Genomic DNA, 23,274 nt, shown 5'->3' with positions numbered 1-23,274 from the left:
TCAATTTTTAATTCTTTTTTTGAAATTCGAAAATAATTTTTAAAACTACTTTTAAAATTTTTATTTTAAAAACTTTTATTTTCTAAAACTTTAAACCCAATCCAAAACTCTAAACCATTGGTTAATGCTAAAAGTATAAGTGTATATTTATCTTTTTAATGAAATATATTGGTCATTTTGATCATTATCAGTTATATTTTGAAACAATCCTTTTAGGATTACCTAAGTATACTTCTCTAAATTGATTTCTAATTTTTAGAATTAATAATAAATTATTTAAAAAATAAATCATAGAATAAATGATTCTAATTAAACTACCAAAATATCTGAGTTAATCAAGAACTCTAATTTAACATAAAATTAAAATCCACAAATGGTTAAAATATTCAAATCATTCAAGTAAGAATGGTTCAAAAATATCAAGTAACTTTGTATTTTTGGATATCCATACCATTTGACTGGTTCGAATTAATACTACTCCATCCGTTTAAATATATATGAAGTTTTAGAATTTTTTTTTTTGGTTTCATAGTAAATGATGTTTGCATAATAACCAATTGTATTTTATTATATATATTTATAAATAAAAATTAGTTTTAAATTATATTTTATGGTACTTTTGATAAAAAAATAGTTTTCTTAACATGTATCCAAAACTAGTTTTGCACGTAGTGTCAGACAACAACCATCTTTCATCGTTCACATTAATGCAGAATTACCAGTTTGGTTCATAGAGTCTATATGAATCATCTTTTTTGTAGCTGACAAAAAAAAAATGTATATCTGGATAAAACATTATCTAATATGAAACAGATGGATTACCTACTACTACATACTGGATACCTACGCCTTTTTTTTGAACTGAAACGCCTATTTCTTGATTGTATTTATCTCTAGAACTGCAACAGTCCGGTTTGGGCTTTTCAATCGGATTCGGGTTCAGGTTCGCATCACATACAACCTCGTTAGAGCATCTCCATTGGAGATTTTAAAAGGGTTCATGGGCTGAGTTTCTTAGGCCCGAAATTTTTTTTTAAAAAATGGTTAAACTCGGCGAGCCCGTCTCTTATGAGTGAGCCCGTATGAACCCGTCTCACACCACGTGTCTTGCTGCGATTGGAGATGCGAGCTCGCGTACACACCGAAGAAACACGGGATCGAAGAGAGAAGTTTCATTTTCTTTGCTCTCTAGAAAAACTAGGGTTTCGTGTTTCTCTAAGGCGATTTTGGCGATTCGTTCTCCGAAGCTCAAATCCGGTCATCTTCTCCGATAAATCGACGACGTAGTCTCCCTTCGACGAGCTCAGGTAATCCTCGCGTAGATTCACCGGTTAAAATCGCGTAGATTAACCGGTTAAAGTTCAAATCGATTTGGGGGTTTCGTGTTAGGGTTCTAATTGGAGTCGTGGCTTTCATTTTTAAGGTTGTTAAATCATCTATAGGGTCCGATTTAGGGTTTTATTTCCAATTCGATTTAGTTTTTGATTTCCAAATCGTTTTAGGGTTCGATTTCAATTTCGATTAAGGGGCTTTCTTGTTTGGGTTCTAGAAATTGTTTCTTTCTTGTTTGGGTTCTAATTTACATATAAAATGTGCAGATGGAACCCGCAGATGAGATAAGAGACAGAAAGATGCTAAAGGAGCACATCAACATGCTACAATTCGTTGCGGATTCAGAATACGGCATTCCGAGAAGGTGTGCTTGTGGTGGGAGGATCATTAACGAGGTTCGGGGTAAGGAGGAGTTCGACTCTCTTCCGGGCAAGCGGTTTTTCAGCTGCTCAAAGTACCAGGCAAGTTGTTCAACTGTTTTCTATATTTTTTGTTTTAAAGTACCATGAACTAGGTTCTTCAGCGGTGTTGATGTTTTTTCTGTTTTAAACAAGGCTGATGGGCTCCATTATCGTCAGCCTTGGGTCGCAGGTGTCCAAGAGGAGATCGAACGCCTGACTAAGCATGTGGAGGAGGCGGAGGAGGTGATGAAGGTGGTTCCGGATCTCAAAAAACAGATTGAGCGACTGGAGGTATTATCTTGAACCATTTAATTACTTTCATGGTTAGGATTAATAGACTTGTAGTAGTTTTGTTTGTTAGGAACCCACAGTAGTTTTCTTGGTTGGGATAAATTTAATTACTTTGTTGATGGTTTCTTTTTGTTGCTATTGATGTAGGCAGAGGTTTATAACCTCACAGTGCAGGTAGATCACCTGGAGAAGCTCTGCTTCGAATGAGGACCTCGAAAAGCATCAGGTCAGACTCTTACTTGTTACTTAGCTTTAATGACGAACTAGAAGTAGAAGTAGAACTAGAACTAGATCATGAACTCGAACTACAACTACAACTCGAACTAGGACTACACATAGTTGTTACTTAGCATAGTTAATGACATGTTTGGTAGTTGTAGTGGTTGGTTGCTGTGATTTTAAAGTACCATGAACTCGAACTTATGTGGTTGGTTGCTGTGATTTGATGCGTATTCAATGCTATCTGTGAACTAGCTTAAGAAAATAATCAATGTTTGGTAGTTGTAGTGTTAGTAAAATAATCAATGTTTGGTAGTTGTAGTGTTAGTAAAATAATCAATGTTTCTTATCTGCTTTCATTGCTAAAACTAGTATAAAATCATAGTAAATCCTTGTTAAAAATACAAACGCATTTAAAAAACACAAACCGAAACCAAAATGGGTCATTTTCCCATAACCCCTGCGGGTATGTTAACCTACTAGCTTCCCAAACCAGTGAAAACACCCACGTAGAGTCTCCCCCCGTCCCCTAAAGCTGCTGAAAGGAGGAAGTGGTCACCAAAAGAAGACATCGTGCTGATCAGTGCCTGGTTGAACACCAGCAAGGATCCGATTGTCAGCACAGACTAGAAAGGAGGAGCATTTTGGAAGAGAATACAAGAGTATTACAATGGTAGCCCACAACTCTCTGGCTTTGCGCCAAGAGAGTTAAATCAGTGTAAGCAGAGGTGGGGAAGATTGAACGAGCAAGTCTGCAGGTTTGTGGGAAGTCATAAGGCCGCGTTGAAGGAGCAAGCAAGTGGGCAAAACGAGAATGATGTCATGAAGGCTGCTCATGACATCTTCTTAAATGACTACGGCTCCAAGTTCGGCCTTGAACATGCGTGGAGGGAACTTCGGTATGATCAGAAGTGGAAATCAAACTCCAAAGATGGTGCAAAGGAGAAAAGGAAGGAAGGTGCGGAGGTGGAATCTGAGTTCGAAGAGGTTAGGCCAGAAGGTGTTAAAGCAGCCAAACGCAAGAAGCGTGGCAATGAAGCTTATGATCAGTTACAAACCATGCTAGGGGTGAAAGATGCCATATCGAAACGGAGACTCCTTGAGCGTCTCCTTGCAAGAAAAGATCCACTTTCTGAAACAGAAATGGTTCTTAAAGACAAACTCGTTTCTGAATTGGTTTGACTGCTTGGTTGGTTTCTTATTAAATCCAGAATTGCTTGCTTGTTTGTTCTATTTTGCTTGCTTGTTTGTTCTATTTTGCTTGCTTATGTGTTCTGTTTTGAAATGGTTCTAATTTGTTATGTTTTCTTTTGCAGGTTGTCACGGGTCTCAACTGTCTCAACTGGCTTCTCTACTGCCTTCTCTACTGCTTCCTTGTTTACATGCTTCACGGGGTTAATGTATTTTGTTTTAATGGCTTCTCTACTGCCATTTGTTCAATGTATTTTGTTTTCGGACTTGACAAGTGCAGTCTTTTGTTTGTCTATGCACTTGTTTCTTTGCTTCACGGGTTATGTAACAAAATGTACTATCTCTTTGCACTAGTTTCAGTCACGGGTTATGTAATCAAACTCTATAAATTATGCCTTTATTTGCTTTACTTCTCTTGCAACTTGTCTTTCAATTAAATCACTTGTTTCATCACTCACTTGCAACTTCTCTATTTCAACTTCTCTCAACTTTTTAAACTTGTCTATTTCAACTTGGTAGCCCACAACTCTCAATTCTCTATTTCTCAATTCTCTATTTCTCTATTTCTCAACTCTTTTTCTTTTCTATTTCTCTATTTCTCAACTCTTTTTCTTTTATATTTCTCTATTTTTTTCTAAACACTCTACCAAAAAAATGTCTTCCCCATCGTCTTATGAAGATGATGCCATAGATGATCAAATAGACGACACTTTTGAAGATATGTTCGACCAACAATTTGATCAAATGTACGACGCAATCGTTCATGGTGCAGCCAACAAGCAGAAGAAATGAGCTTATATCGAAAGAGAGCGGGAACAAGGACACAATCAACTATGGAACGACTATTTCAGTGAGCATCATACATACCCACCAGAAATATTTAGGCGGCGTTTTCGAATGACCAAACCATTGTTCCTTTCCATTGTCGATCGCCTAAGTAATGAAGTTCCATACTTTCAGCAAAGACGAAATGCTCACGGGAGGTACGGGCTATCTGCACTTCAAAAGTGTACTGCAGCTATACGTATGCTCGCATATGGTCAAGCAGCAGATACATATGATGAATATCTCCGACTTGGTGAGAGTACTGCACTTTTATGTTTGGAAAAATTCAACGAGGGGATAATACAATTGTTTGGAGATGAGTATCTACGAAAACCTACAGCAGATGATCTTCAACGATTACTCGATATTGGAGAGGTTCGCGGATTTCCAGGAATGATAGGAAGCATCGACTGTATGCATTGGGAGTGGAAAAACTGCCCAAGGTCTTGGAGAGGACAGTACGCACGAGGTCACGGAAAGCCGACAATTGTCTTAGAGGATGTGGCATCACAGGATCTTTGGATATGACACGCATTTTCGGTTTACCAGGTACCCTCAACGATATTAATGTTCTCCAACGGTCACAAGTTTTTTCTGACATTTTAGATGGTCGAGCTCATAAAGTTAATTTCACGGTCAACGGCCACAATTATCGTATGGCGTACTACCTTACAGATGGAATCTATCCGAAATGGTCAACATTTATCCAATCCATCTCACTACCTCAAAGTCGTAAAGCCGAGCTTTTTGCTGAACATCAAGAATCCGCCAAAAAAGATGTCGAACGTGCTTTCGGAGTTTTGCAATCGAGGTTTGCAATAGTAAAAAACCCGGCTCTACTATGGGACAAGGAAAAGATTAGAAAGATTATGAGAACTTGTGTCATACTGCACAATATGATAGTAGAGAACGAACGAAACACATATCATCTGTCTGATACATCTGAGTTCGAAACTGGAGAGTCAAGCAGAAGTTCACAGGTTGAAGTCTCGCAACCTACGGCCACCCCTTCCACCTTCGTTAATAGGCTTGGCATTCGTAATCAAATTCGGAGTGAAAACAAACATGAACGTTTGAAAGCCGATTTAGTTGAAAATATATGGCAAAAATTTGGTAATCTAGATGAATAATCTTTGTATGAATTCTCATTGTAATAAATAAAAAACTTTATTAAATAAAAACTTTTTTAAAAAATAAAAAATATATTATTTTATTTTATTCTTAAGAACTTCATATTCAGGTTCACTAATGGAATTGCAAAATAAATACAGGTTCTTCACTATTCACGGTTCCACCAAAAAAATATTAAAATATTCATGTGAATTCCAAAAGGGGTTCACTAATGGAGATGCTCTTATACTTGTAAATAGAGTGGTCTTTAAGCGCGAAGTCTACTACTCCCAACCTTTTGGAGCTTTGATATATTGGGTCGATGAAAGGAGACACACGTGTACTATCATGAGATGAAAGAGACACTATCATGCTATGTGTCGAAAATTAGGGCCACGTGGAATGTTGTTCTCTATTCAACGGTGACTGAACTTCAAAGATACGCGACGGCTCGCCTCTTTCCAAGGCGTTAGCACCTCACACCCTCCACATGGACCACATGTCTCGCTGCGATTTCATATTGCTAACATCTTCTTTTTTCTCCTTTTATATCATCGCGATTCTTCATTTTATTACTTGTTAAGAAAAGCGCACCGCCATTATCCATTGGCTTCAACTTGAACGAATGATATTAAATTATCAATAATAGAAAGGGGAAAATAAAGCCATTTTTGTTTATTGTGATGTTTTTACGTATGAAACAAAAAAAAAAAGAATTATGCCCTTTTTCAGAAAAAAGAAACTAAAATAATTGCGGAATTGCGGTGGTTATATTTTTCTGTGCTTGTGTGTAATGTATATCTGAACATCAATTAAATTCTACACGATTCAAGCATGACCGTTCACTTTATTATATCAATAATGTTTTTAAAATGGATTGGGATACGAAGAAGGTGTTGAACTTTAAAGACTCCATAACTGACTTTTATCATCATCATGATCCATTATCCAACAACCACCCATGCCCAAACTTGCAATAAAAGACAGCAATCGATGTCTTCTCACTTACACACCTATGTCATCTCCATCATATCTACTACTTGATAGGATCAGACATCTTCAGCACAATTACGCACAAGCTCTTTCTCTTTCTCTTTTGTTACATTTGTCTCGAACTCTTATCCAATTCGAATCTCTTACCATAAATTTTGCTTCATTCCTCCAAGAATCTTGATTTCGTCACTTCCTTTTATACACTTCTCCTCTGTTTTGCTTTCTCTGTTTTAAAGTGAGAGAAAAATGGTATTGTAAGCTCCATTATTCTGTAATACTTTTTTTATGGATTTGTCTTTGGGTAAAAAGGGTTTCAGTTTTGCTCAGAGAAACAAGAAGTGGATCTTACTTGCACTCAGTGGTTACGGCGCCTTTAGGGTTTATCACTCTCCTTCTGTCTCCCACAAAAGAAAACAAATCTCTAAGCTCTTCACTCTCCTCTTCAAACTCATCGAAGCAGCCTCTCACTCCGCCGAAGCTGTTAGCTTGATCACCAAGGATCTAACGGAGTTTCTAAGATCAGATTCCGACCAAATCCCAAACAGCTTGAAACAGATCTCCAAACTCGCCAACTCGGATGAGGTCAACTCCTCCTTGGTCAGATTCACACAAGCCGTGACAGTCGGGTTGCTCAGAGGTTACCGGTTAGATGAATCCGGGTCCGGTTTTACGGATCGGGTCATGGATAAGCTTTTCACTAAAACCGGGTCCGGTTTCGCTTCGGTTATCGTCGGTAGCTTCGCTAGAAACTTGGTCGTCGCGCTCTACTCCGCATCATCATCCTCCGGCGAGTCGAAATTGCTCGACGCGATTTGCTCCGACGACGGGAGGAAGCTAATCGGCGATTGCGTTCAGCGTTTCGTTAGCACGGCGGTTTCGGTTTATCTCGACAAGACCACGGAGGTTAACGTGTTTGACGATTTATTCGCCGGTTTAACCAATCCGAAACACGGACACAAGGTTAAGCAAACGCTAGTAACGGTATGTAACGGTGCGGTTGAAACGTTCGTGAGAGCGTCGAGAAGAAAAACCACAGAACCGGAATCGGACCGGACGTGGATCGATGTGGTAACGTCGTCGTTGTCTGTACCGAGTAACCGGAAATACGTTGTGGACTTAACCGGGAGGGTAACGTTCGAGACGGTTAGATCTTTGTTAGAAGTGTTGATAGAGAGAGCGAACGGGAAAGTGGAGAGTTATGTGGAGAAAGTTAGAGAGAGGGGAAATGAGACGAGGAGATTCGTCAGAGTGAAATCATCACTTCTTCATAGTTTATGTTTGTCTCTGTGTTTACAGATTGTTGAAGCTCCATGGATACTGACTCCGAGAAACTGATCAGGCTACAAAACAAGAACCTGTTTTTTTTTTGTCGTTCAATACTACACTACGCTTTTGTGTGTTTTGTTCGGTCATTCTTGGATACACATATCACACTGACAAATTCCATGTGAACTGCTCTTTTTCTATAATTGGAGAAGAAATTATTGTTTTTGATTTTGGAAAAGGGGTATGGATAGGGTTCGGTTTGAATGTTTTAGATTTGGATGTTTGGATAATGATAAAGCGTGGGACATTATTTTGTGGATAAATATGGTATGGATATAGTGTATTTGGTGGTGACGTGCATGAGACAAGACCCATATACTGTATGTTCTTTTCTCAGGAAATGTCAAAAAGAGTAAGCAAAGAAAGTTTATTTTTATCACCCAAGAATATTAACAAAGTTGATAATTCACAAGGGAAAATTCCTTAAAAATACACAGACTGAATTTCTTTTGCTGAAAAAATACACGAACTTTTTTGGCTTCCCAAAAAATACACAAACTAATTTTGATTGTCCATAAAATACACGAACTTTTGAATTTTGAAGGTTTCACACCTCGATTTTAATGGTGTAAACAGTGACTAACAGAATAGTAAAACGCCGTTAGACGCCGTTAACTCTGATTAAAAAGTTCATGTATTTTTTGGACAACCAAAATTAGTGCGTGTATTTTTCGGGAAGCCTAAAAAATTCGTGTATTTTTTCAGCAAAGGAAATTTAGTATGTGTATTTTAAGGAATTTTCAAATGGAGTTTGGGTATTTCATATACTATTCAGAGGCTAAATATCTGGACCCAAAACATATCCAAAATTTTATATTTGTAAACTTTCGGTTTGGTTTTGGACCTAATAATTTTTCGATCTGAAAGATCCAGATCCGGAAAAAAACGGCCCAAATCCGATCCAAAGACCTGGAAAAAAAACACATTCTCTATCACATGATACAGATCCGAAATTTTATATTTGTAAACTTTCGGTTTGGTTTTGGACCGAATATTTCCGGGTCAGTTCTGATTCAAGTTTTTGAATCCGGCTAGACATTTTAACCGGATTCAAAAACTTGAATCATAACTAACCCAAAAATATTCTCTCCAAAACCAAACCAAAAGTTTACAAATATTTGTTGAGTCCAATTTAGTCGAAATCTATCATATATATATAAAAATTCACAAACAACTCTAAATTTTACATTGAAAGTTTCATATTAATTAAAAATGTTTCTGTTACAAAAACAAAACTAAAAAATGTTGCAAAAATAATAACAAAATTGTTAGCAGAAAGATCTTGTCGGATTGAATCTATTCGTATCGATTTTATTAGGCCTATGTCTATTCGATCAGTTCTTTTTGGTTTCAATTCTTTCAAGTAGATGAATTTTGGACCCAACAAATATTTGTAAACTTTCGGTTTGGTTTTGGACCGAATATTTTCGGATCAGTTTCGATCCAAGTTTTTGAATCCGGCTAAAATATCCAAACTCCATATGAAAATTCCTTAAAAATACACATACTAAATTTTCTTTGCTGAAAAAATACACAAACTTTTTAGACTTCCCGAAAAATACACGAACTAATTTTGGTTATCCAAAAAATACATGAACTTTTTAGTCAGAGTTAACGGCGTCTAACGGCGTCTTACTATTCTGTTAGTCACTGTTTACACCGTTAAAATCGAGGTGTGAAACCTTCAAAATTCGAAAGTTCGTGTATTTTTTGGACAATCAAAATTAGTTTGTGTATTTTTTGGGAAGCCAAAAAAGTTCGTGTATTTTTTCAGCAAAAGAAATTCAGTCTGTGTATTTTTAAGGAATTTTCCCTCAGCTACCGCTTCAATTATATGAGCTGTTAATTGAGAGAGAAAATTCTCTCTTCTTCCCCTCTTATCACACACAAATCTTTCAGAGGGGGAAAGAGATTTATGGCCTTTTTTTGATGTAATTTAGTTTTTCTCTTCTTTTTTTTGACATTAAAGACATAGACTCATCTAGATTTTGTATACCAAACTGTAAGCTCTCCATCCATGTAGACGATGAAGAGTTTTGCTGTCTAGCCCCGCGTGCAAGACTATCCACTCTTATATTCTCCGTCTTCGGTACATGAATGATCTCCGAGCTTGTGAAACTTTCTCTCAATATCTTAATATCTTCTAAATAACTTGCGGACGCCGGCCATTCACTTGATTCTGAAACCATCTTCACCAACTGAGAACAATCCGTTGCAAAAGTGACTTGATATTGACGTAGATTCCTTATGCATTCCATTGCCCAAATTAAGGCTTCTACCTCCGAGTATAGAGGTGATAAACTTGCCCGTGTATTCCTTACTCCCATTAATCCTTGAAATCCTTGTAGTGTTACTAAACCAACCCTGTCCTGAAAAGTTTTCCTTGTCTTTCCAAGAACCATCCGTGAAACACTATCGTCCTGGGATTGTTGGTAAACTTCTGCCTTCCACCTGCTGTGATATTCTTTGGGTGCTTATCTCCTGCGCCTCAGCCCATAGTCTCGATTCAACTTCTGCCTTTTTAAGTGTGTCCATTGGATCCACATCTAAATTACTAAATACTTTGCTATTCCTAACTTTCCAAATGTACCATAATATCCATGCAAACTGGTGATCATCCATAGCTAGTGTAACCCGCCATAACAGGTGATCCATATTTGTAAAAAGAGAAGCGGCAGGAAAAATTTGTGGATTTGATGGTATCTTTGAAAGCGCCCAAACTTGACGTGCTGGGGGGCAATCAAAGAAAATATGATTTATTGATTCCTCTGGATCTCCGCATCTGTCACAATAAATATCTCCCTTCAGTCCTCTGGCCTTCAAATTTTTCTTTACCGCAATGCACCCTAAACAAAAGCTGCCATAGAAAATGTTTTATCTTTGGGGGACACTTCACTTTCCAACAAGAGGCTTTTAAAACATCCACCGTAGGTCCAAAAGTCTCTAGTGGTTTATCTTTATCCGGGTATACCCTTTCCACCTGATATCCTGATTTAACCGTGTATTTTACATTTTTTGTAAAATGCCATCCGTCTTTATCCTCTATATGAGTTCTACCCAATGGTATGCTTTCAATAATTATTACATCTTGTGGATCAATAAGAGCCCGAATTGCCGAAGAGTTCCATACGCGTGTCCGAATTAATAAGAGCTTCCACTCTTAGATCCGAGAAAGAAATATTTTGTTTTTTATTTGCTGGTCTCGGGCGAGTGGTTGGGAGCCAAGGATCGTTCCATACTGATATGGAAGATCCTGTTCCCACCCGTTTAATTAGTCCTTTGCTAACCAGAGATCTAGCTGAGATCATACTCCTCCAGCCATAAGATGGAGAGTACGAGCGGATCGGTTCCATGGGCGAAGCATTCCTGAAATGCCGTCCTTTAAAAACTCGGGCAAACAAAGATTCCGGCTTTTCTATCAGCCTCCATAACTATTTCCCAAGCATAGCAGTGTTAAAATCCATAATATCCTTAAACCTCAAACCTCCTTCATCTTTTTTCCAAACAGACCTTATCCCATGATTTCCAGTGCAATCCTTTCGTGCTACCTCCAGGACTCCACCAGAACCTTGTTACTGCACTTGTTAACTTGTTTACCGTTGCTTTTGGCAGCCGATAACAAGACATCACATGATTTGGCAATGCCGTGGCCACCGACTTGATAACCACTTCCTTTCCTCCTTTCGTGAAGAATTTAAAAGTCCACCCATTTATCCTGTTAGTCAGCCGATCATGAACAAAACTAAACACTTGTATTTTAAATCCTCCAAGACTTTCCGGTATTCCTAAATAAGATCCCATTCCTCCAATATTTTGTATCCCCAAAATATCTCTCATCTCCTGTCTTCTGTTTTCTTCAATTTTATGTCCAAATTGGATTGAGGATTTCTGAAAATTTATTTGTTGACCCGATACCACCTCATATTCCTTTAAAATCCTGAGAATAGTTTTACATTCCTCCTTCTGAGCCCTGCAGAAAAATAAACTGTCATCTGCGAAAAGCAGGTATGAAATTGGTGGACACGCCCTGGCTATTTTTATTCCCGTTAATAATTTTTCCTTTTCCGCCTTTTTAATATTCGCAATTAGTGCTTCCGTACACAATATGAACAGGTATGGGGATAACGAATCCCCTTGTCTTAGCCCTTTTTGTGATACAATAAGTCCTCGCGGTTGACCATTTAAAAGTACCTGATATTGCACTGAAGATACACATTCCATCATCAGTTTTATCCAATGAGAATCGAAACCCAGTTTGTGAAGAAGCGCCTGAATAAAATCCCACTCTACCCTGTCATAAGCCTTGCTCATATCCGTCTTAATTGCCATGTAATTATTTTGACAAGACTTGCTAGCTCTCAAACCCAGTTTTCTCTCCTTTTGTTTTCTCTCTTTGTTTTTCAATCTGATATTTTGTAGAGAGATGGAGAGATTTCCTTGTTTCGAGTTGAGTCTTTGTTCAAATAAGTTTAGTTTTCAACTCGAATTTGTTTTTGTTGTGATCTTTCAACCAAATCAAGGCTGGTCTCTCACGTGTTCTATATTTTCCTGATTTGTGTTGATTATATAAATATTCCGACTTGATCGGAACTTTGTTCAGCGATGAAGCTCTCTGGTACTTCTTATAATTCCAACTGATCTCACTGAAGCCGGAATCATCTACCTTGGACTAGGTAATATCGTGTCTGCTCATAGCCGCAGTCCTTAGTGGGCGGTAGAAGATCTTCAACCATGGTGTTTGAAGACGTGGATGCGCTCTAGCCGGTGATCGAAGATGGCGGATGATGAGTGAAGAAGGCGATCAAGGAGAAGCTTCATAATTTACACGGTGGTGACTATCTCAAGTTCCAGCGACAGGGAACACAATTTCAGGAGTCGACGTTCACCGTTTGCTTAACCCATCTCGTGCTTCCATGTGTGCTACACGTGTTGATCGGCATGGAACATTACTGATCCTTATCTTTAGTCTATTGGGCTTAGATAAGTGGGATAAATTTGATCAATGTTGTAAATAGTGGGTTATTGGGCTTATTTCATTTTGTTACTTACTGCTGTAAAACTTTTCTTAATGAAAAAGTTGGTTGATAAAAAAATAACAAAGTTGATATTTTTTTTTTTTTTTTTTTTCCCCAAAACGAGATATCATTTCAAAATAACCCAACCTGGGCAATTGTTTACAAGCAGAGAGGATGAAAGCTAAATAGATGAAAAACAAATAACCGGAAATTTATAATGAGATGAAACTTGTGTGAAGCAGGACTAAAGAACTTCCTTCAAGCCTGAAATCGATCAAACCATATTGAAACGTAAGATGGAAGTGGTTGACGCTGAGATGAAGTAGAATTTGTTCCCGACCTATCAAGACCAAGAAGTTTGGCTCGAACTTGGAGTTGGACCTCTTTTACTATCTGAGAGATTGGTTTGAGTGTACTAGTATGGAGACGAGAATTCCTTTCTCTCCATAAAAAGTAGATTGAAGCCTGGAAAACCAACTTCAAAACCGCCTTAATTTTTTTATTGAGAGGACAAGAGATCATCCAGGGAACAATATCTGCCAACGAAGATGGATAGACCAGTCGGATTCTTGATAGCAAAGCATTCCAGACCGCACCCGAGTAATGACAGTCAAAGAATAGGTGAGATGTCGTCTCCGCTGCATGACCACAAAGCAAACAAACCGCCGGAACCTGGAGACCCCAAGACCGTAACCTATCACGAGTGAGCATTCTCTCCTTTAGGACCAGCCAAACCATAAAAGAGTGCTTAGGAATTCTCTGTCCAAACCAGACCGCCTTGTGCCAGGTCACTACAGGAGGTGATGGATTGAAGGAACTCCAAGTTTTGTAAGTTGAAAAGAGAGATGGTGGGTCATCTACCGAGTTCCTCCACATATAATAATCTGCCTCTGAAGAAGTGATATCAGGAATTTGAGTAGGAAGAGACTGGCGTAAGCGACGAAGAATGTGATTCCGACTACGAGTAACCCTCCAAGCACCCAAAGAGACAGCATCACCAACTGTTGACTCAATAGGAATACCAGAGACTTGAGGTCCCAATGGTCCCGTAATATCAATAAGCGAACCCCGTTCCGTCCAGTTATCATGCCAAAAGGACGCAACCGAGCCAGAGTTGATATGGCAAAGAATGTGGGGTTTCGCTAGATCTCGGAGTTTCATGAGACGTTTCCAAATCCAGCTTCCCACATTTGAGAAATCAAAAGTCCAGAAAATTCTTCCTGCAATAATATGGTTCTGTATCCAGGCTACCCACAATGAATCAGAACCAGCAAAAAGAAGCCAAATCAATTTGATTCCATAGACCTGATTTAACCCCAGAAGACGACGTAATCCCAAACCTCCACACTCCTTAGGTAGGCAGACAGCTTCCCATGACACTTTTGCTCCCCTTGCTGAGTTGGGAGCTCCTGTCCAGAGAAAGGCATTGCATATTTGCTCAAGGGTATCCAAGCATTCTTTGGGGAGAGGGAAGATGGAGGACCAAAAATTGATCATGCTATAAATTACTGACTGAATCAGTTGTAATCTGCCCGCAAAAGAGAGTTTTTTTGCAGTCCAAGAAGAGACCCGACCTCTGACTTTGTCCAGCAAAGGCTGATAATCCTGACGCCTCAGTTTGTGGGGCGATAGAGGAACTCCAAGATATTTCACAGGAAGAGATCCGTGAACCAATCCAAATTGTGTCGCCAAAGATGAAGCCAGTTGGGTGTTATTCCCATCGACAAAAACGCAAGTTTTCCTAACATTCAAGGCCAACCCCGATCTTTTTTGGAAGTCTCTAAGCACTGTCAATATACCTCTCAAGGACTCAGGTGAGCCATCAAAGAAGATGAGCAGATCATCGGCGAAGCTCAAGTGTGTGATCAAGGGGTTAGAGCACTTAGGATGGATGCCGATTTTCTCTTCTCTGGCTGCAGCATCCAGATCTTTGGAAAGAATGTCCATAGCCAAAACGAACAGTGAAGATGACAGAGGATCTCCCTGACGTAACCCCTTCTTCCCCGGAAAAAAACCCGCAAGTTCTCCGTTCAAGGACACTGAGAAATAAGGGGTGGTAATGCACTTCCTGATCCAAGAAATGAACAGAGGAGAGAGGTCATAAGCTTGAAGAATATTCAAAATAAAATCCCACTCAATACTGTCATAGGCTTTTGAAATGTCCACTTGTAGACAACCCCGAGATGTCGTGCCTGACTTGTGGAAATCCGCTACAAGCTCTGAGGCGAGAAGAACATTCTCACAAAGAAGCCTCCCTTTCACAAATCCAACTTGGTTCCTCTGAACAGCCTTTGGGGTAATTGCTTTCAGCCGATGAGCCAAGACTTTTGCTATTACTTTGTATACTGTATTACAAAGTGAAATAGGGCGAAAATCCGATAAGGAAGAAGCACCAGGGGATTTTGGTATCAAGGCTAGGACTGTTGCATTCGTTTGTCTTTGCATATCCGCTCCTAAAAAGAATTCCTTTACCGCTTTTAGGAAATCATCACCCACAAGATCCCAAGAGGACTTAAAGAACTCCGCCGAGAACCCGTCAGGTCCCGGAGCTTTGTCCTTAGGAAGAGCAAAAAGGGTATTTTTTATCTCCTCATTCGAAGGAATGGCCGAAAGAAGATCATTCCGGGAGAGACTGCTTCTAAAAGGGTGGATAGACCTGATTTGTTCAACAGTGTATGGAATAACGGCAGCATTTGACCGACCTTGTAGAAGGGAGTAGAACCTGACTGCCATGTCTTTCATCAGTTGAGAATCCGCAACACGAACATTATTTTCGTCAGTCAAGAAGTGGATAATGTTCCTGGAGAGGTTTGCCTTGACACACTTATGGTAAAAACCCGTGTTAAGGTCACCTTTACTGGTCCACCGAACTCTAGACTTGAGCTGGAAAAAATTTTGTTCTGCCGCAGCCAACACCAGCCAGACCTCACGAACTCTTCTCTCTTCCTCAAACAGCGTCTGAGACGGACCTGTAAGCAAACGAAGCTGAATATTCTGAAGCTCATCAAAAGCAGCTTTTGTTCTCTCCTCGATCCCACTAAAGGCTGATCGATTTAGAGCTTTACACATTAATTTGGCAGCTCTCAGCCTTTGATAGAGAGTAGACATAAATGAAGTTCCATGAACAGAAGAGGGCCACGCTTCATTTAGAAGTCGCTGATAATCCGGGTGTGATGAGAAGAAGGAGAAGAACATGAACCTTGATATTCTAAAGTGGGTATCCTGAGATATTGTAACAGTGCAAGGAGAATGATCGGAGCTCCCTGGAGAATCAAACACTGCATTTGCGTTGGGATACTTGTCCTGGAAAGCTTCATTTATTAAGGCCCTATCAAGCTTCCTAGACTTAGGATCAGTTGGGCAGCAATTTGTCCAGGTGAAGAAACAACCTTGATATGAGAGGTCGTAAAGATAGCTGTCATCTAAGCATTCCTGAAAATCCACCATGCCACCAACAGAAACATCAACAGGGAAAAGGGAAAAAATCTCGGAGGCATCCAAAACCTGATTAAAATCTCCCATAAGCATCCAAGGAGAGTCCCGTAACTGTGGTAAGCCGGATAATTGCCTAATAGAATTCCAGAGGCTGACTCGATCATCTCTTTCATTATAAGCATAAACAAAACCCACTGTAAAAGAAGTCTGAGTAGTCGGATCAAAAACGCCACACACCATAATTTGAGGGGTTTTTAGGTACACCACAACAGAGAGCACCGGGTTCCATATCACAACAATGCGTCCGTTCTCCGCCTCCACACTATGATTTGAATCAAAAGACCATCCAGGTAGAAAGGAAGAAAGAAGGTTATTTAGATTTTGCTGCTTCACACGAGTTTCCAAAAGACCGCCTATCATAGGACGGTTGGTGCGAATCCACCTTTGCACATTTAATTTCCGGTTATTGCCGTTTAGGCCCCTAACATTCCAAGAAAAACACTTCATGGAAAGACAAAAAGATGGGCAGTGAAGCACTAAGCTTCCAAAAAGGGTGAGGCTTGCTTGGGGAGCGTAGCACTAACAAAGTTGATATTTCTCTCTTTCATTTGAGTTGATATCTCATCAATCCAATTTCAGTTACCTTTAAAGTTTTAATTTAAACTCTTTTGATGTATTTTTATGGAAGTGGTGAAATTCATTTGTTAATCAGGAAAAAACAATGTTAGTGGTTAAAAAAATGTTAGCTCTTAAATTAATAAAATTGTTTTTTTTCTACTAATAACTTCTGATAGTCATGGAGATTGTTGTAAATACTTTATGTTTACTTGTATATATAAATACAACTGTATTTGGATGGAGTTTGATGAGAAAATTGTCAGTAACTTGTTCTTTAAAACTTTAAAGTCTATTAGAAAGCATTTTGCTAATCTGCTTTTAGATCATCATGAGAAGTTCAAAAATCATCTTGACTGAAGTTATGGAGAATCTGATAACAACCTATTATATATTAGTAGAACATGATTCTAACAAACTATTTGTTTCACGTGGAAAAATTGAATTAATTTTGGGTTCACCCCTAGGGTGAACCTAAAGGTTTACCGACCAATATGATTCAAGTATTTTATATTTAATATATTTTAAAAAAGTAAACAAAATCTTGTTAATTATATTATGTTTTTAGAATAAATAGCTAATAATAAATAAAAACAATAGTTGTTGCAAAAAAAATTAAACTTTTTTAAAAACTATGATTCATCCAACGGTTTAGAGTTTACCCAAGAGTTCAGGAAGTACCCAAAGATTTAGGGTTTAGTGTTTAGGATTTAGGGTTTAGGGTTTTTATTAATTTGAAAAAAAAAATTAAAACTATGATTCATCCAACAGTTTAGAGATTACCCAAGGGTTCTAGATTTATCCAAATGTTTAGGGTTTAGGGTTTAGAATTTAGGGTTTAGAGTTTTCTTAATTTTTTTTGCAACTATTAATGTTTTTATTTATTTTTAGCTATTTATTTGAAAACATAATATAATTTTACAATATTTTGTTTCTTTTTCTAAAAAATATTAAATATAAAATACTTGAATCCTATTGGTTGGTGAACCCAAGAATAACTCGGAAAAATTTGAAGCTAATTCTATATAATCTATATTATTAAAACTGAAATACCTTTTGGTACTGTTTGGAAACTTGGATAACAGATTAAATAAAATCTGTTTGGAAACATAGATATCAGATTAAATATTTTTTACACATTTAGCCATTAAATTCCTTTCTTATTTACATATTATGCCGTTTGGAAACTTGAATAGCAGAATAAATGAAATTTGTTTGAAAACACGGATAGCATATCAAATATATCATTTTATTTACATATCTAGCCATTGCCTTTCTTTATTATTTACAGATTTTACAACTTTATTTAAAATCAAATTTTTAGATTAATTAATTACAATGGATTGTTATTTATTTGTGCTGAAAATAAAAATACAATTTCGAAATATAGTATTACATAATTATATATAAATATAGTTTGATAAAACAATTTATAAAAATATTTGTAAAGAGTTTTTACAAACACATCATCTATAATTAGCATATAAGATATAAGTAATTAAAGGAATTAGATAATTTAGCAAGAGAAACTTGCTTCTAAACCGGTGCATGGTGTTTAATTGGTACATCACGATATACAACGGGGTTTTTTTTTTTGATCAACCCAACAGTATTTATTAATTTTCTAGATTGCAGTGTTTTCCACTCCACAAATATTGTGATCTGATGTACTAATATTTACCAACATATTTAACAGACTTCACCAATATATATATTTCCTACAATCAAGCTTAATTAATTTGCAACCACAACTATCCGTATATTATTATATGAAAAAACTAATCTATCCCTATTTTCTTCAAATCAAACATTCCAATTTAGATTTTAAAAAAAAATTAATATAGATGTTTTCGGATATGAAAAATGAATATACTAACCATTAGATTTGAAAACATAATTTCCCGAAAATAATAATGTAAAAAACTAATCTATCGTCATCCTTTATGAATCTAACATTTCAATTTAGAATTTTATCAGTTAATATATAGATATTATATATATAAAGTGAACTTTTGTGTAATTTATGGTTGTTTTTTCTTTGTGGAGAAAATAAAAACATAAATTATAATATATAATATATATTAATCTGCTACAATAAAATTTTCAAGAAAATAAAATATCATAGAACTAATAATAATTCATAGAAAACTACAGTAAAAAATCATTTTAAATAAAAAAAGAAAAAAAGAAGTTAATATGCGGATATTATAATTACATCAAGTTATAAAATTATAGATATAATATTATATACAGATTAAAAAATCATGATCAAACATATAAATATTATAAAATAATATATTTTACTCTAAATTGAATTTACAAAACATAAAAATATAAATGAATATTTTATAAAACGAATGGCTTATGAATTTAAGTTAGACATAAGTTACATCCAACACCCGCGCGGGGACGCGGATCAAAGTCTAGTCTATCTTATTAAAGTAGAAGTACATTTTAGAAATGTTTGGAAACAAGAATAGTAGTAAAAAATATAATGTTGTTTGAAAACATAGATAATATTATATTAAAGAAAAAAATAATAGGCTTAACTTGAATCATAAATTATTATGGCCCAATGTATAATTAATATTTATTTTTGAGTTTTGTATGATTGTTATTAATTTTTTTAATCTATCTTATTAAAGTAGAAGTACCTCTACTTTCGTATTGAATTGAATTTAAGTTTAACACAAGTTAAATTAAAGATTTCTTATTATTACTTTATGTTTTGTATATTTTAAATACCTTCCCCAAAACATTTTGGTATATAACTTAACAAGTACATCTATCTTATTAAAATAGAAGTATCTTTTAGAAATGTTTGGAAACAAAGATAGTAGTAAAAAATAGAATGTTGTTTGGAAACATAGATAATACTATGAAGGTGATTGGTTGAACTTTATCTCTTTACTTTAGCTTTATTTATTTTTAAATCACCAAACTTTAACAACCATGTTGTAGTTTTATTTTTAGTAGTTAAAGTCTACATCAAGTTTCTATAACTTTTTACCAATCGTGATTTAGCCTTATTTTTAAGGCTACAACAAAAAAATTAAAGCAAATTTTTTATTATGTGTTTTAGGTACAAAATCTAAAGCTCTCTTTTTATAGACTGTAGAATCTGTAAAATAAAATACTATCTATAATATAAAATAAATTAGAGAATCATAACTAAACCATCTTTAAATATTTAATTGAACTTTGGGTGTTTTTAAATTGATTGAAATATTTTAAATAACATCGTTATTATTTACATATCACATTTTAAATAACAGTAAACTTTGATAATTTATAAAAAATATAAATTCTTTAATTGATAAAAATTAATTGTTTTATATATACATTACATATTTCACATATTTTATTTTAAAATATCTACAGTCTATAAGTTACATCTACAACAAATTTAACTACAACAAAAGTTTCTGCAAAAAAATATACAGTTACAACTTTACGGCTACAACCAATTTACCTACAACTAAATTTGTACATTTAAATTGTCAAAACCACAATCAAACCAATCATCACCTATATTAAAGAAAAAAATAATGGACTTAACTTGAATCATAGATTATTATGGTCCAATGTATAATTAATATTTATTTTTGAGTTTTGTATGATTGTTATTAAATTTGTTAATCTACTTTATAAAAGTAGAAGTACCTCTACTTTTCGTATTGAGTTTACGTTGAACATAAGTTAATTTAAGATTTTGTATTGTTACTTTATGTTTTTATATATTTTAAATACCTTCCCCAAAACATTTTGATATATAATTTAACAAATACAATATAACTATATAGTGATCCACCTCATAAGTTATTCTGTGTATTTAAGAATGATACATTATTATTAAGTTAAAAAAATATTATACAAATAGTAGATATATATTTGTGAAATTCTTACTATGGTGTTTACGGTTCACAATATTTTACGGACGCCCATATTACACAACAAAGTGATGAACTACATAGTTTAAACAATAAATAAAAGTAGTAAAACTGGAACCGTAAAATTTTAACTTTTTAAAATTAGTATATACCAGGTATATACCCGCACAAGATCTAATTTTATTTAAGCTACATTCTTATGGTGTACTTGGGGGCCCTTAGCCCATAATTGACATCATAGTCTGTTGGCCCAGTCAGGACTTCTGATAGAGAGGTTGTTATCAAAGTCAACTATTTTCCCAGTCAACTCGTCTAACTTTAAGACAAAATACAGCTGGTGGTTACAACCAAACTCGATATGGAATAAACTCGTTGTTGTGACTTTATGTTTTTAATATAAACCTTACAAAATAAAATACTGAAAGTTGTTCTAAATCCATAATTATACAAGGAGTGTGAATAATAATAAGTAATAACTCTCAAAGAAGGAATAACAAAGATTCAAATAGCTATAACAAAATTAAGAAAGAACAGAAATTACAGTGATAGGGTTTACTAAGGTAACTAGTTAATAATTTATAGCATAAAATATAAATTTAGTGTTTGTGATTTTGAGTGTAAATGTAATCGGTGTGAGCAACAAGAGTTCGCCTAATCAAACATTCTTCTTCTCCAACTCCTTTGCAGCTTTCTTCTTCAGTATTATCTCCTTCGGTTCCCTAAATACAATAAACAAAATCCGCACGCCGGTGTTAACTTCTAAACTCCTTCTAGTATATAAAAAAAAATAACATTGTGATAAACAGAGAACTTATTACACGTACAATAGAAATGATATCTTATAAGAAGCATGCATGCAGATTTTTTCAGGGTTCTTTTTTGTACGTTTTCTTTAGTATCATAGACAAAATCTTATAAAGACGTAAGGGTATATGGAGCTGTTAATATGTATGAAAATCTAATGTAGAACGATTTTGTACACTTTCGTTGCTATTTACTTATGCGTGAAACAAACACATATAGGTTCCAAATATTAGTTTCAATTTCGTAAGTAATGATAGAAAAAACTCTTTTGGTAAGAAAATAATTTCTGACTTTTGAACCATGATATAGCTTTACATGTTGGTAATTTATCTTCCCACTGGAGCCTCGATATTGTAATATGTATTGAGTTGCAATATTATGTAAAAAATAAACTAGTTAACGAACCTTGACGGTGTCTTCTCTAGAAGAGGCGGTGATTGTCGTCGGAGTCAACCTGGCTGCGTAGGTTAGCGTTGAGCAGAGAAGGAGAGCCATGATGAAGATGGTTGTGAATTTAGCCATATTGATTTACCAGGAGGGGGAGAGGGAATGAAGTGATATGTAGATGGTGAGGATTGGATGAAGAGAAGATGATGTCAAGAAGGTGGATTTATAGAGAAACACGAGTTGACAAACAGCGAGATGCTGCCTAATGTGAACCATAGAAACTTGTAAAGGGAAAGGCTAACTACTTCTATGACGTCATAAAAAAAATTCGTACATATCTCTGATATTAATAGAATTTAGGTTTATTTCTGTTAATGTTAATTAGATAAAGAAGATGCTCTTTATTCACGATCATGCCGTGTTTATTTGATGGGCCTACTGAATTATTTGATGTCTGTGTGTGTGAATGAATGATTGCTCAAAAAGGCAAAGTATCATGTGAGCAGGCAAAAAGGTAACCGTGCATCAGATCAAAGACAATATACATTTGTTTAAATTTTAGAACATTATATACGCTTATAAAACTACGTGTTTGTGGTCGGATGGTAGTATGGCGTTCCATAGATCTTACGAGACCTGAGTTTGAATCCGTTTACACTCAGATTATCACAGTACGTGGTCATCTAGACTTTTACATTCTCTCTCCGGAGAATGATTCACTTTTTTTTTAATATACACTTATAATTGTTTTGTTATTTCATTTGGTATGTTTGGCATGCAATATTTTTAGATTACAGCCGACCTAAGATGAATAATATATACGATCTGTTGATCATAGGGACAATTCATATATCTAAATAATATAAATGTGTATTATAAGAGAAAATAAGTTTCCGATGGTTGAGTTAAGTTGGTGGTGGATATGTATATGAATGGTAAATATTCACCTAATGATTCTCACGTGCAGTTGAATGGAAAGCAGACTTGTGTAATAATTTGATATAACGATAATATCTGATCAACAAACTTTCAAAAAAAACAAAACGCTTTATCATAATTAGTTGACATAGTAGTTTTGGAGGAATTCTAGAATGCCGTAGAATTGATTCAATTGAAGTACCTCATAACCTCATCTCACGTCATCGTTGAATCGGTGTTTTTGTTTGTTTTGATTACCTGAAGTAGATGGGACTAATATAAAAAATGGCATATGTACCATATCGTGATCATTTATTTAAAATTTTGCAAACGATAACATCATATATAGATTACATGATTTATTATAGCAAAAGAGAAGTTAACGCGCATGCCGCATGGCATAATAAGGGCATATTATGCAAAATTCTAGTCAAAAGAATAGGGCAAAGTCTTCTTACTCTTTTCAAACCTAAACTGAATACTTGATTACGTTCACACTTATGAATTACATCACACGTACGT

At 35.7% G+C, this 23,274-nt stretch overlaps 2 protein-coding genes and 1 long non-coding RNA gene across 3 annotated transcripts; 2 read left to right on the top strand and 1 right to left on the bottom strand.

The window, feature by feature from the left end:
- Positions 1–6,253: 6,253 nt before the first annotated feature.
- LOC108843590 (protein PHLOEM PROTEIN 2-LIKE A10) lies at positions 6,254–7,982 on the top strand. The gene has a single exon (XM_018616817.2). It carries the CDS (start codon positions 6,648–6,650, stop codon positions 7,695–7,697), a length of 1,050 nt encoding a protein of 349 aa, XP_018472319.1. The 5' UTR covers positions 6,254–6,647; the 3' UTR covers positions 7,698–7,982.
- Positions 7,983–11,774: 3,792 nt separating this feature from the next.
- On the top strand, positions 11,775–12,788 carry LOC130507924 (uncharacterized). Its single transcript, XR_008942574.1, has 2 exons — positions 11,775–12,017; positions 12,362–12,788. It is a non-coding gene; the product is annotated as an uncharacterized LOC130507924 (long non-coding RNA).
- Positions 12,789–21,059: 8,271 nt separating this feature from the next.
- LOC108843593 (phytosulfokines 3-like) lies at positions 21,060–22,047 on the bottom strand. The gene is made up of 2 exons (XM_018616819.2): positions 21,853–22,047; positions 21,060–21,362 (listed from the first exon to the last, which is right to left on the bottom strand). The coding sequence occupies exons 1-2, from the start codon at positions 21,967–21,969 to the stop codon at positions 21,240–21,242; spliced, it is 240 nt and encodes a 79-aa protein (XP_018472321.1). The 5' UTR covers positions 21,970–22,047; the 3' UTR covers positions 21,060–21,239.
- Positions 22,048–23,274: the final 1,227 nt, after the last annotated feature.

The sequence above is a fragment of the Raphanus sativus genome, chromosome 2 (assembly GCF_000801105.2).
Source record: "Raphanus sativus cultivar WK10039 chromosome 2, ASM80110v3, whole genome shotgun sequence".
In the NCBI taxonomy this organism is placed as follows: domain Eukaryota; kingdom Viridiplantae; phylum Streptophyta; class Magnoliopsida; order Brassicales; family Brassicaceae; genus Raphanus; species Raphanus sativus.
Note: the sequence above shows the minus strand (reverse complement) of the source record. Positions and strands in the feature narration are given on the sequence as shown.